General features: G+C 45.6%; 1 protein-coding gene across 1 annotated transcript in view; it reads right to left on the reverse strand.

Annotated features, from left to right (window-relative positions):
• Positions 1–1,262: 1,262 nt before the first annotated feature.
• LOC115134989 (tau-tubulin kinase 1-like) overlaps positions 1,263–15,154 on the reverse strand; it is a 33,053-nt gene continuing 19,161 nt past the window's right edge. The window contains 3 exon segments of the mRNA XM_065023110.1: positions 1,263–1,734; positions 1,991–3,918; positions 3,921–4,166. Of these exon segments, the coding sequence (XP_064879182.1) occupies positions 1,263–1,734; positions 1,991–3,918; positions 3,921–4,166 (2,646 nt within the window).

Genomic DNA, 15,154 nt, shown 5'->3' on the forward strand with positions numbered 1-15,154 from the left:
GACAAGAACTGGTCTTAGAACAGGTCTTATTAAGGCATACGAGGGCTGCTGTACTGAGTCAGAATCACAGGGGGGCTAGGGGAGGCTAGTGGAACCCCATAACAAATCAGGCACCCCACAATCGATATGGACATTGGGCACCATCATCGTGCAGAGCCCCAAGAGTCATTGTGTAATTCGAACCCTGCTAAGGAACAAGTTCCCAGACAGGTGCAGGGAGGCCTCAGCTGCAGAAGGAGGTAACGAACACCCACTTCCATAGTCTGTGGCATTGGGGGTCACACCCACTTCCCTAGTCTGTGGCATTGGGGGGGTCACACCCACTTCCCTAGTCTGTAGCATTGGGGGTCACACCAACTTCCCTAGTCTGTGGCGTTGGGGGGGTCACACCCACTTCCCTAGTCTGTAGCATTGGGGGTCACACCAACTTCCCTAGTCTGTGGCGTTGGGGGTCACACCCACTTCCCTAGTCTGTGGCATTGGGGGTCACACCCACTTCCCTAGTCTGTGGCATTGGGGGTCACACCCACTTCCCTAGTCTGTAGCATTGGGGGTCACACCAACTTCCCTAGTCTGTGGCATTGGGGGTCACACCCACTTCCCTATTCTGTGGCATTGGGGGGTCACACCCACTTCCCTAGTTTGTGGCATTGGGGGGTCACACACACTTCCCTAGTCTGTGGCATTGGGGGGTCACACCCACTTCCCTAGTTTGTGGCATTGGGGGGTCACACCCACTTCCCTAGTCTGTGGCATTGGGGGTCTCGCCCACTTCCCTAGTATGTGGCATTGGGGGTCACACCCACTTCCCTAGTCTGTGGCATTGGGAGTCTCACCCACTTCCCTAGTCTGTGGCATTGGGGGTCTCACCCACTTCCCTAGTCTGTGGCATTGGGGGGTCACACCCATGGTCACACCCACTTCCCTAGTCTGTGGCATTGGGGGTCACACCCACTTCCCTAGTCTGTGGCATTGGGGGTCACACCCACTTCCCTAGTCTGTGGCATTGGGGGTCACACCCACTTCCCTAGTCTGTGGCATTGGGGGTCTCACCGCTGCCTGGTGCTCTCTATTACTGGTTTTGTTATTGGCCTTAACTGTGATTAGAAGCAGACCCCTCTTTGTTATCTTAAGCTGAGAGTTGAAACATAGTGTTTTTGCACAAACACGTTTGAGGTCGTGGAGTTAGTCTGACATACAGTAGATAAAGGGGTGTGTGAAGTGCAGTGTGGGTGGTCTGGTGGATAGATAGCCCTGATACACTAAGCTAGGCTATATTATCTGGTGGTTGTCTTGCTCTCAGAAGCATCTGACTTCCCCTTGGTGGGTGTGGATGTAGATGACAACGGGTAAAGTTTGCCTCGCCTCCTGGGCGTCCCAGGGGCTGAGGAATCATCGGTTTGAGGCGGTCTGGGTTTTAGAGGAAGTGCAGTCTGCGCCCGCACGGATATGAGCTGCCTCCGGACTTCTGTAACTGCAGCCCCCCGGCGTGGGCGCTGAGGGGAGGGGCTGTCGGTCCGGGAAGTGGAGTAGCAACAGGGGGAGGTGCTGAGGCTACGGGGGGAGGGGCATGCAGAGAGAGGGGTTCGGGAGATGACCCCACGCAGGGGGGTCTGGGGGGTGGAGAATAAGAAGGAGGAGTTTGTCCCGGGTCCGGGTCGGGACTGCAGCGTCTGGGACCTCTGGTGCAGTGGAACATTTATTCTTGGGGTCCTAGTTTTGTGAGATTGATGCCTGAAACACAGAGATACAATACAGAGATAGTCATATATGTAGAATGATGCTTTGAATTCTGAATTATGTTCTAGAATTATGCTTAAAGATCATAATCTGGAGGTTTTCACATAATATTATTATCCATTCAGAATATTATTCAAAGGGCTGGGTGAACAACAGAGTGGATAAAAGGCAGCCTTGGCGTGAGCCCCTAGAGATTGGGAATTGATAAGAACATGTGTTTCCTGTCAAATACGCTTTTAATTGAACCTACCTAGCATATATAGTTGAAAGTTGGGGTTTGTGGAGATTAGCACTGGGGCCAGTTTGGGAGACAGCATGAAATGGTGTAACAGAGGATCCCTGTAGCTTAACAGCCGTGACAGGACGGGGTATTCTGCTCCTTTGACGCCCCTCACTCCTCTCCCCCCAAATTCCCCTCTCCTTCCTGGGCAGATAGTTGTCCTCATCATGGGTGTCTTCCTCTGACTGGATCTCTGTTGGAACTTTACAGCCATCATCCGCAGAGGACGCAGAGGAAACAGAAGCCAGTCTTAGCATGCGACCTTGCCTCCTTTCCATGACCAGCCGGGCTAGGTGAGGTCGCTTGGCCCTCTGACGAGACTTGAATGACTGGGACGCCGCCGACTGGTCCTGGTCCGAGCTGGTGTCCTCCTCAGACCGAGAGAGAACTGGGATTCGGCTCATTTTCTGAGGCCTGGTCTGTTTGCTGGCATCTGCCAATTTTTCTGGATCACCAGGGTCCTTGGTTTCCTCCTGTGGAGAAGCCTCATTGTTTTGTTCGAGATGGATCTGGCTCTCCTTCTCTGCTAACATCACATGGGCAGGCTCCATCTCAGGCGAAACGACAATAGGGGTGTCCTCTGTCTCAGACTCTAACTTGGTTTCTATTGAAATGGCCAGGATATCCTGGGCTTCAGGTTCTTCTGGGGCACCAAGAATGGGAGAGGAGAGGTTTGACTGGATCGCTGGCTGGGCTTCGTCCCCAAGTTCTGGCTCTTCTTCCATCTCTTTTTCTGGGGGGATTAACTCCTCAACCTCTTTCTTTGCAACATCCTTTTCCTCCTCCTTAGCCTTGTTGTCTCTCTCTGGGGAACCTGGGATTTCTCTCTCGGGATCTTCCTCCTTGGACCTACTCTCTCTCTTTTCCTCTTCCTCCTCCTCAAACCTGCTCACTTCGTCCCCTTCCTCGTCTTTCTCAAAGACGTTGCTTTCTGATCCACTCTCCCTCCTCTGTACGTCGTATGTCTTTTGGAACTCCCCTTCAGATCCACTCTCCCTCCCCTCTTCACTGTCTCCGTTTGGAACCTCGCCCTCAGATCCACTCTCCCTCCCCTCTTCACTGTCTCTGTTTGGAACCTTGCCCTCAGATCCACTCTCCCTCCCCTCTTCACTGTCTCTGTTTGGAACCTCGCCCTCAGATCCACTCTCATTCCCCTCTTCACTGTCTCTGTTTGGAACCTTGCCCTCAGATCCACTTTCCCTCTCCTTCTCAAAGTCTGAATGGTCCACATCGGATCTGCTCTCCCTGCTCCTCTCTTTCTCTCCATCCAAGACATCCTGCTCTTTCTCTTCCTCCGAGTGGTTCTCCTGTTCGTCTGTGGGCTCCTCAACCAGCCCAGGGAGCAGCAGCCTGAGCTGCAGAGTCCCTGAGGAGCTCATCACATTATGGTGGGTAGTCTCGGCAATGTGTACGAATGTCCGCTCTACTTTGGTGAAAGGAGGGGAGGTGCTGGTGGGAGTAACAACATTGGGCGCCACATTGACCAGGATGGCGGAGATGGCCGTCGAAGGCGGTTTGGGCTCGGACTTCAACTGCGAGAACAAAGTATCTGGCTCAGACACGTCCAGCAGGCTTCCCAGAGGTCCCAGAGCTTTCTCGCACTGGGGTGTGATGGCTGCCAGCGTCCCCTGGTGACTCCCGGCATCGTCCGGGGGCAGGTCACCCACCACGGCAAGGGACCTCCTCACATCTCCAGGGGAGAAGAGCACCAGGGTCTTGGAGCCTTCCTCCAGCTCCAGGTCCGGATCACCACCAAACCCCACTCCTGAAGAGGCCCGGCGAGGGTATTCCCGAGGAGGCTCGTCTGCAAGGAGAGTAGAGGGAGCTCCATCATCACCCTCTTGGCTGTGCTCGCTGCTCTTGGGGCTCCCATCCCCGCTGGACACTGCCCCAGCCCCCCAGCCCCGACTTCAGCAGCATCCACATTCCCATCCTGATCCTGCTCAACACATGTTCTGGAATCAACCTCAAATGAGGTTTGGAGTGGTGGAAGGGTGGCGGCGCCGGTGAGCATGGCAGAGAGGAAGTCCACCCGTCGAAAGCGATGCTGGGCCAGCGTGGGTAGTTTAGGCCTCTCTCTCTCTACACCATGGAAGTTGAGGTCCTCCCCACTGCCACCCTGGTATGGGCTGATCTGCTCCAGGGCCTGCAGCACATCACAAAGAGAGGCTGTAGTACACAAGTATCAAAGAAAAGGAAATACTTTCCCTGAACCCCATACTCTTAGAAAAAAAGGTGTTATTGTGTTATTCAGCTGTCCCCATGGGATAATCCCTTGGAGAACCCTTTTTGCTTCCAGGTAGAGCCCTTTTCACAGTGGGTTCTACATGGAACCAAAAAGGGTTCTACCTGGAACCAAAATGAGCTCTCCTATGGGGACAGCTGAAGAACCCTTTTGGAACCCTTTTTTCTAAGAGTGTAGGACATAATAATGAAATATCAGATGTATTATCTAACAATGAGTTAATGAAATGAAAAGGACAAACATACGAAGAACACCGTCACAAAGATTTCAGTACACATCAATACACACAGACACCTGCAAACTGTTGCAGAGCAGAACCAGTGTATGACCTTAAAAACATGAATATATTAGAAAACTTTGGATACATTTAAAAATGACTACCACAGCATCAAACCATTTTCCATTAGCCATTACTGAATAAACACAAAAGGCAGCCAAGGCTAAATTAAGTACTTCCCAAATCCTTTAATCATATTTTGGTTGTATACAAGCGTCTGAGAAATGTCTAGTATAGTTGACATACATGGATGAAAAAAGGCACAGAAAGTCCATAGCTCAGCATTATACATATAATACTGTATATATGTACATGTTATGTTCTCTGTTTTCTTTTAAATTGCTCAACCCAGGTGTGATTTCATGTGTAGCCATGGTTACAAACAGTGCATTGCCAAATATATGTACAGCTGTGAAGCAAATATACAAGATCACACGATGAGATGACATCAAAGTGATGAAACGATGTCGATCCAGCAATGTACTAATATCCATTTTTTGTGTGTTTCTTTCAAAAATGGCCTCATATACATGCTTTTAAATACATAATGTTATACATAACTCTACAGGTTTATTGTGATACAAAAACAAATGCTTCTAATATATTCAAAAAAAGAGAATAGTGACTGTACTGTCCTCTACCGAGAGACACTCACGGATCACGATGTTGTTCAAATAATGGTTGACATCTTTTACATTCGCTCCAAAGTGTTAAAAAACTATGATTGCCATTGTATTATCTTACATATTGCCATTCCAAACCACCTCCCACATACATTATGTGCAATGAACAGGAGAATAGTTCCGTTTTTCCAGTACTGCGAGTCATTAGACAGCCTTTGAAGAATTTGAGTCGAGAAGGACTTTTATACAAGAGTCTCTTGTTTCACTGAACAGATGTAGGATCTTCTTTTGATGCTGAGAATTTTCCAGCACGGCGGGAAATGCAAACTTGCATTTGAGTTGTGTTTGTCGATTCCACTTTGAAATTTCAGACTTGATTTGTATGGTATGAACCATACAAAAATGTCAAATCATTATAATCCAGATAATAATTCACATGTCCTGTTGCTGAAGGATTATTTTCCTTCTGTAGCAAACTGGATCAAATTAAGATCCTACATCTGTATCACTCACAGAAACATTTGTATTTTTTATTTCTCCTTTATTTAACCAGGGAGGCCAGTTGAGAACAAGTTCTCATTTGCAACTGCGACCTGGCCAAGATTGGGACACTGGGCAATAAATAAGTGACTCAGAAACCAGACAATGTTTTTCCTCTTGCCGTCGGTCTTTCCACAAGCACAAATAAGTCACCAAGATCTACATGCAATCAGGACAGTACACAGGACTGGAGCAACATGACACAGGCTACTAAGCAGCATCATTACAGTATATGATTGCATGCCATTTTACATGAGAATGCTTCTGTAGGAAAACTCCCAAAACCCACTTCAACATTACCAGACAAACTAAATGTTTTGAACAAGTGTTTTTAACAGATGCCTACCAACCCTACTTAGGTATTCACTGATCCGTGGGTGTATTTTTCTTGTTAGGAAATAAACCAAAGTGCAGCAGATAAACTGTAGACCAGTGTAAACAAGGACCTATCACATCAGACTTTACTAGTTCAAGCGAAGTGGCGTCCGATATTATTTATTGTACGAACTGAACTGATAGGGCCCATATTCACAGAGCATCTCAAGAGAAGGAGTGCTAATCTAGCATACATTTTTCCTTTTAGATCATAATGAATTAGATTACATGGACAGGGGATACCTGATCTTAGATCAGCCCTCCTACCCCAAGATGCTCGACATGGAGCCTCAGAACTAAGCTTCATCAGAGGGTGATGAATACATTCAGTGAATGTCATTATTGGATCACTGAAAACAGTGAAATGGATGGAAGACCAACTGGGCAACTGTATTATATTCCCCCCCATTATACAATCTAGACATGGCCTCAATTCAATTAAACCTGCATTGTGGTGTTAAAGCAGTATAGCTCTTCTTTTCCCATGGTCAAATGAAATGAATTGATAGAGTGGTGTTGGGTCAAATCCATAGAATTAGGAATCAGAATGGATCATAACAGGAGTGGTGTGATGGAAAACATCCAATCATGTTGATTTTATCAACATTGGTGTCATATTGGCTTAGATGTGATGGTAGGAAGATTTGAATTTCACATTGACATAAATCAATGCCTACTAATAATGAAATAGTGTCTCTATGGTTAAATCCTGGATTTAACCATAGAGACATAAGTCCTACTACTACTGGCCCAGAGGGAGCAGCTCCGGAACCATATAGGCCAACTCCCCCTTGCAGCAGGGATCCCGGTTCAAACCCCACATGAGCCCTGCTGCTCCTATCCTGTCATTAAGTAATTATTATGAAAAGGAGTTTGGAAATTCTATTCTCCTTTGTAAAAAAATAAAAAGCACTAGTACTAGGTAGAGAGGTAAGTTTGTAAACAAAGGCACTGCGTAAACATTACTAGGCCAGGTTCAATTGAATATCAGCCTAAGTCCCATCCTTTTAAAACAATTACAGTAGTTAGCAACACATTTTGACAATATGGATATTTCACAAATCTATAGTTAAGACTGGTGCATCAAAATGAAAGTGTGTTTCTTAACAAGAGCCATGTCCTCTGTCCAGACTCAAAGGCAAGATAAATTAAATAATTCACAACAGTAAACTAGATACACATATGGAAAATAAATCATTATTGCTGGTAACACTAGTAATACTGTCACAACTGAAACCGAATACAATATGATAGACATGTTATAAACGTGTTATATACATCTTATAAACATTTATATGCAGTAAGAAAGCAGCATTCCACTGCAATGAGGGAAACTATTGCCTATCAATCTACTGCTTATTAATCTATTGCCTATCAATCTATTTCCTGTCAATCTACTGCCTGACAATCTATTGCCTCTCAATCTATAGCCTATCAATCTACTGCCTATCAATCTACTGCCTATCAATCTATAGCCTATCAATCTACTGCCTATCAATCTATTTCCTCTCAATCTATTGCCTATCAATCTATTGCCTCTCAATCTATTGCCTATCAATCTATTGCCTCTCAATCTATTGCCTATCAATCTACTGCCTATCAATCTACTGCCTATCAATCTATTTCCTCTCAATCTATTGCCTATCAATCTACTGCCTCTCAATCTATTGCCTATCAATCTACTGCCTATCAATCTACTGCCTATCAATCTATTTCCTCTCAATCTATTGCCTATCAATCTACTGCCTCTCAATCTATTGCCTCTCAATCTATTGCCTATCAATCTACTGCCTATCAATCTACTGCCTATCAATCTATTTCCTCTCAATCTATTGCCTCTCAATCTATTGCCTCTCAATCTATTGCCTATCAATCTATTGCCTATCAATCTACTGCCTATCAATCTATTGCCTCTCAATCTATTGCCTATCAATCTATTGCCTCTCAATCTATTGCCTCAATCTCAATTGCCTATCAATCTACTGCCTATCAATCTATCTGCCTATCAATCTATTTCAATCTATTGCCTCAATCTATTGCCTATCAATCTATTGCCTCTCAATCTATTGCCTCTCAATCTATTGCCTCTCAATCTACTGCCTATCAATCTATAGCCTATCAATCTACTGCCTATCAATCTATTGCCTCTCAATCTATAGCCTATCAATCTACTGCCTATCAATCTACTGCCTATCAATCTATTTCCTGTCAATCTACTGCCTATCAATCTATTTCCTGTCAATCTACTGCCTATCAATCTATAGCCTATCAATCTACTGCCTATCAATCTACTGCCTATCAATCTACTGCCTATCAATCTACTGCCTATCAATCTACTGCCTATCAATCTATTGCCTATCAATCTATTGCCTCTCAATCTATTGCCTCTATCAATCTATTGCCTATCAATCTATTGCCTATCAATCTACTGCCTATCAATCTATTGCCTATCAATCTATTGCCTATCAATCTACTGCCTATCAATCTACTGCCTATCAATCTATTGCCTATCAATCTACTGCCTATCAATCTACTGCCTATCAATCTACTGCCTATCAATCTATTGCCTATACTGATCCATGACAGTAATCATGTCTCTCTGTTCATCTCAACATCCTGGCACATTGACTATGATAAAGCAGCATCTCCAATGACCATTCAACATTTTGAAATGCTTTATTTGAAATAACAAAACAAACAGATTTTGGCTTTAAACTAGATCAAACAGGAACAACATGTGAATGAAGATGGCAATAGTGGTGGTGGTGATGATCTACACACACGCATGCCTGCACAAGTCCTAAAGCACTTCTAAGCATGTGCAGATGAATGCCCGGGCAGAGCAGAAATGACACAAAGCCCAGACTCTTTGCCTAAAAGTCTACCTCTCAGAAAGATACAGTACTCAGTGCTTGAATAAAAACAGCATCTTTCAAAAAACGAGTATCAGTGTACAATAAAGTGGTGTGTACAGTGTCTGTGGTGTACAAGGATTTGGACCATGTGGTTCTCTCTCTCCCCCTCCTGGTTCTCCTTCTCTGTCTCTCCACGGAGCTGTATGCCTCGTGGGGTGGCCTGGTTCGGCTCGGATATCCAGGGACCTTGCCTGCACTTACTCAAGAAGGACAAAATGCAATCCTACTATTCCTGGCCCACGGTCCCACAAACCCACAGGCACACCCGGAGCACAGGGTACAGGCCGGGCCGGGGGGCCTCAGTTTACTGCACAATAAAAAAAAAAACATTTTGGAATATTCCCTTTTTTAAAACCTTCTAATCCCCCTAGATGTAGCCAGGACGGTGTTGTTTTCTGTGAGGAGGAGGGATATTGTTGTTGTGGTTCGTGAAAAGGCTCTGCATGTGGTTACACAGAATGTCAGATACAACCCCTACTGGGCTTTTTTATCCGATCACGTCTTGTTCATTAGTTTAGCCAGCATCTGTTGTATCTGGAGTCGGGACAGGTTGAGGACGGAGTGTCGTGGTCGCGACCCCCCGGGGCTGCCGGGTACCAGGGGCATGTGGCGCCGCGAGGGGAGACGGGCGGGGCTGCTCTCAGCAGAGCGGCTTCTCTGGATCAACGCCCCAGCTTCCAAGTTACCATGGGGATACTGCTCCGTCTCCAGGGTAGAGGACGAGAACACGTACGACGCCAATCTTCTCAATTGGTTGGGCCTCGGGAAAGAGTGGTGCGGGTGGTGGGGGTGGGGCCTATCCTCCTCCAACTGAAAAAGACCAATAAGAGTGGAGGAGAAAGGCATCAGGTGGGGGTGTGGCCAAGAAGACTCCGTCTCTTCTCTATCTCTGCTGTCATTGGAATGTCTGTGTGTCTGTCTGAGTCTCTACGTGTCTGGGTCTCTGGGTCACTGTGCATCTGGGTCACTGTGCATCTGGGTCTCTGTGCGCCTGGGTCTCTGTGCGCCTGGGTCTCTGTGCGCCTGGGTCTCTGTGCGCCTGGTTCTCTGTTTGTATGTGCGTCTGGGTCTCTGTGCGCCTGGTTCTCTGTTTGTATGTGTGTCTGGGTCTCTGTTTGTATGTGTGTCTGGGTCTCTGTTTGTATGTGTGTCTGGGTCTCTGTTTGTATGTGTGTCTGGGTCTCTGTTTGTATGTGTGTCTGGGTCTCTGTTTGTATGTGTGTCTGGGTCTCTGTTTGTATGTGTGTCTGGGTCTCTGTTTGTATGTGTGTCTGGGTCTCTGTTTGTATGTGTGTCTGGGTCTCTGTTTGTATGTGTGTCTGGGTCTCTGTTTGTATGTGTGTCTGGGTCTCTGTTTGTATGTGTGTCTGGGTCTCTGTTTGTATGTGTGTCTGGGTCTCTGTTTGTATGCGTGTCTGGGTCTCTGTTTGTATGTATCTGGGTCTCTGTTTGTATCTGGGTCTGGTCTCTGTTTGTATGTGCTCTGTTTCTATGTGTGTCTGGGTCTCTGTTTGTATGTGTGTCTGGGTCTCTGTTTGTATGTGTGTCTGGGTCTCTGTTTGTATGTGTGTCTGGGTCTCTGTTTGTATGTGTGTCTGGGTCTCTGTTTGTATGTGTGTCTGGGTCTCTGTTTGTATGTGTGTCTGGGTCTCTGTTTGTATGTGTGTCTGGGTCTCTGTTTGTATGTGTGTCTGGGTCTCTGTTTGTATGTGTGTCTGGGTTTCTGTTTGTATGTGTGTCTGGGTCTCTGTTTGTATGTGTATCTGGGTCTCTGTTTGTATGTGTGTCTGGGTCTCTGTTTGTATGTGTGTCTGGGTCTCTGTTTGTATGTGTGTCTGGGTCTCTGTTTGTATGTGTATCTGGGTCTCTGTATTGTATCTGTTTGGGTCTCTGTTTGTATGTGTGTCTGGGTCTCTGTTTGTATGTGCGTCTGGGTCTCTGTTTGTATGTGCGTCTGGGTCTCTGTTTGTATGTGTGTCTGGGTCTCTGTTTGTATGTGTGTCTGGGTCTCTGTTTGTATGTGTGTCTGGGTCTCTGTTTGTATGTGTGTCTGGGTCTCTGTTTGTATGTGTGTCTGGGTCTCTGTTTGTATGTGTGTCTGGGTCTCTGTTTGTATGTGTGTCTGGGTCTCTGTTTGTATGTGTGTCTGGGTCTCTGTTTGTATGTGTGTCTGGGTCTCTGTTTGTATGTGTGTCTGGGTCTCTGTTTGTATGTGTGTCTGGGTCTCTGTTTGTATGTGTGTCTGGGTCTCTGTTTGTATGTGTGTCTGGGTCTCTGTTTGTATGTGTGTCTGGGTCTCTGTTTGTATGTGTGTCTGGGTCTCTGTTTGTATGTCTGGGTCTCTGTTTGTATGTCGTCTGGGTCTCTGTTTGTGTGTCTGGGTCTCTGTTTGTATGTGTGTCTGGGTCTCTGTTTGTATGTGTGTCTGGGTCTCTGTTTGTATGTGTGTCTGGGTCTCTGTTTGTATGTGCGTCTGGGTCTCTGTTTGTATGTGTGTCTGGGTCTCTGTTTGTATGTGTGTCTGGGTCTCTGTTTGTATGTGTGTCTGGGTCTCTGTTTGTATGTGTGTCTGGGTCTCTGTTTGTATGTGTGTCTGGGTCTCTGTTTGTATGTGTGTCTGGGTCTCTGTTTGTATGTGTGTCTGGGTCTCTGTTTGTATGTGTGTCTGGGTCTCTGTTTGTATGTGTGTCTGGGTCTCTGTTTGTATGTGTGTCTGGGTCTCTGTTTGTATGTGTGTCTGGGTCTCTGTTTGTATGTGTGTCTGGGTCTCTGTTTGTATGTGTGTCTGGGTCTCTGTTTGTATGTGTGTCTGGGTCTCTGTTTGTATGTGTGTCTGGGTCTCTGTTTGTATGTGTGTCTGGGTCTCTGTTTGTATGTGTGTCTGGGTCTCTGTTTGTATGTGTGTCTGGGTCTCTGTTTGTATGTGTGTCTGGGTCTCTGTTTGTATGTGTGTCTGGGTCTCTGTTTGTATGTGTGTCTGGGTCTCTGTTTGTATGTGTGTCTGGGTCTCTGTTTGTATGTGTGTCTGGGTCTCTGTTTGTATGTGTGTCTGGGTCTCTGTTTGTATCTGTGTGTCTGTTTGGTCTCTGTTTGTATGTGTGTCTGGGTCTCTGTTTGTATGTGTGTCTGGGTCTCTGTTTGTATGTGTGTCTGGGTCTCTGTTTGTATGCGTGTCTGGGTCTCTGTTTGTATGTGTGTCTGGGTCTCTGTTTGTATGTGTGTCTGGGTCTCTGTTTGTATGTGTGTCTGGGTCTCTGTTTGTATGTGTGTCTGGGTCTCTGTTTGTATGTGTGTCTGGGTCTCTGTTTGTATGTGTGTCTGGGTCTCTGTTTGTATGTGTGTCTGGGTCTCTGTTTGTATGTGTGTCTGGGTCTCTGTTTGTATGTGTGTCTGGGTCTCTGTTTGTATGTGTGTCTGGGTCTCTGTTTGTATGTGCGTCTGGGTCTCTGTTTGTATGTGTGTCTGGGTCTCTGTTTGTATGTGTGTCTGGGTCTCTGTTTGTATGTGTGTCTGGGTCTCTGTTTGTATGTGTGTCTGGGTCTCTGTTTGTATGTGTGTCTGGGTCTCTGTTTGTATGTGTGTCTGGGTCTCTGTTTGTATGTGTGTCTGGGTCTCTGTTTGTATGTGCGTCTGGGTCTCTGTTTGTATGTGTGTCTGGGTCTCTGTTTGTATGTGTGTCTGGGTCTCTGTTTGTATGTGTGTCTGGGTCTCTGTTTGTATGTGTGTCTGGGTCTCTGTTTGTATGTGTGTCTGGGTCTCTGTTTGTATGTGTGTCTGGGTCTCTGTTTGTATGTGTGTCTGGGTCTCTGTTTGTATGTGTGTCTGGGTCTCTGTTTGTATGTGTGTCTGGGTCTCTGTTTGTATGTGTGTCTGGGTCTCTGTTTGTATGTGTGTCTGGGTCTCTGTTTGTATGTGTGTCTGGGTCTCTGTTTGTATGTGTGTCTGGGTCTCTGTTTGTATGTGTGTCTGGGTCTCTGTTTGTATGTGTGTCTGGGTCTCTGTTTGTATGTGTGTCTGGGTCTCTGTTTGTATGTGTGTCTGGGTCTCTGTTTGTATGTGTATCTGGGTCTCTGTTTGTATGTGTATCTGGGTCTCTGTTTGTATGTGTGTCTGGGTCTCTGTTTGTATGTGTGTCTGGGTCTCTGTTTGTATGTGCGTCTGGGTCTCTGTTTGTATGTGTATCTGGGTCTCTGTGTATCTGGGTCTCTGTTTGTATGTGCGTCTGCGTCTCTGTGTGTCTGGGTCTCTGTTTGTATGTGTGTCTGGGTCTCTGTTTGTATGTGCGTCTGGGTCTCTGTTTGTATGTGCGTCTGGGTCTCTGTTTGTATGTGCGTCTGGGTCTCTGTTTGTATGTGCGTCTGGGTCTCTGTTTGTATGTGCGTCTGGGTCTCTGTTTGTATGTGCGTCTGGGTCTCTGTTTGTATGTGCGTCTGGGTCTCTGTTTGTATGTGTCTGGGTCTGGGTGTGTCTGTTTGTTTGTATGTGTGTCTGGGTCTCTGTTTGTATGTGTGTCTGGGTCTCTGTTTGTATGTGTGTCTGGGTCTCTGTTTGTATGTGTGTCTGGGTCTCTGTTTGTATGTGTGTCTGGGTCTCTGTTTGTATGTGCGTCTGGGTCTCTGTTTGTATGTGTGTCTGGGTCTCTGTTTGTATGTGTGTCTGGGTCTCTGTTTGTATGTGTGTCTGGGTCTCTGTTTGTATGTGTATCTGGGTCTCTGTTTGTATGTGCGTCTGGGTCTCTGTTTGTATGTGCGTCTGGGTCTCTGTGTGTTTGGGTCTCTGTGTATCTGGGTCTCTGTATGTGTGTCTGGGTCTCTGTTTGTATGCATGTCTGGGTCTCTGTGTGTCTGGGTCTCTGTCTGTATGGGTGTCCGGGTCTCTGTCTGTATGTGTGTCTGGGTCTCTGCGTCTCTGTGTGAGTGGGTCTCCGTATGTCTGGGTCTCCGTATGTCTGGGTGCATGTTGCAGTGAGCCCACCACACACACGCACAGACAGCAGAAATATAAAGGGAGGGATCTCTTTTTTCAATCTCTTTTTTGGGAGGGATAAACGAGACCTATGCACAATTGTTTGGGTGGGGTTTTATTTTGGATGGATGAAAAGGGATGTTGTTCGAGTGTTTCAGTTTTTGCCGACCGTCACTGGACATGGACATGGATATGCAGGTACAGGCCAATGTTATTTTGGCAAGATATTTAAATCGGGTTTCGAAGAGGCAGAGATTGACATGGCGCGGAGAGGGAGGAGAGACATATCACTACTTGTGTTGTGGAACAGTTTTTGTGTACTGGAACAGTTTACCATCATGACCCATAACACTCCTACAGTACATGCTCCTTTGATTGACACGTCAATCAGATACATATTTGCTATCAGAACATGCACTGACACATCCTGCATCATCAGCACAACATGGTTGAAATGGCTGCTATCTTGAACAGGTCTCTAGCAAAATATATATTTGTATCAATGAGAAAATAATAATGTTTAAACCAAATAAAAACGAAAGGGAACACTTTATATGGATATTCTATCTGTAGATGCTCTACAGACTATCAGTTACATTTCAACTATCTACTAACTCTAACACCAGTGGTTTAAAGTACTTAAGGCAAAAATATTTTTTTGGGGGGTATCTGTACTTTACTTGACGATTTATATTTTTGACAACTTTTACATTTTACTTCACTACATTCCTAAAGAAAATAATGTACTTTTAACACCATACATTTTCCCTGACAACCAAAATGTACTGTTTAGCAGGACATGAAAATGGTCAAATTTCATTTATCAAGAAAACATCCCTGGTCATCCCTACTGCCTCTGGCCTGGCGGACTCACTAATGTCTGAGTGGCTATGGCTACATTTTGAAAACAAGAAAATGGTGCCGTCTGCTTTGCTTAATATAAGGAATTTTAAATTATTTATACTTTTACTTTTGATACTGAAGTATATTTTAGCAATTACATTTACTTTTGATACTTAAGTATATTTAAAACCAAATACTTTTAGACTTTAACTCAAGTAGTATTCTACTGGCCGACTCACCTCTACTTGAGTTACTTTCTATTAAGATATCTGTACTTTTACTCAAGTATGACAATTGGGTACTTTTTCCACCACTGCCTAAACCTAGCTCTAAACCTGACCTTAACTCTTA

Source organism: Oncorhynchus nerka, linkage group LG10 (assembly GCF_034236695.1).
Source record: "Oncorhynchus nerka isolate Pitt River linkage group LG10, Oner_Uvic_2.0, whole genome shotgun sequence".
NCBI lineage: Eukaryota > Metazoa > Chordata > Actinopteri > Salmoniformes > Salmonidae > Oncorhynchus > Oncorhynchus nerka.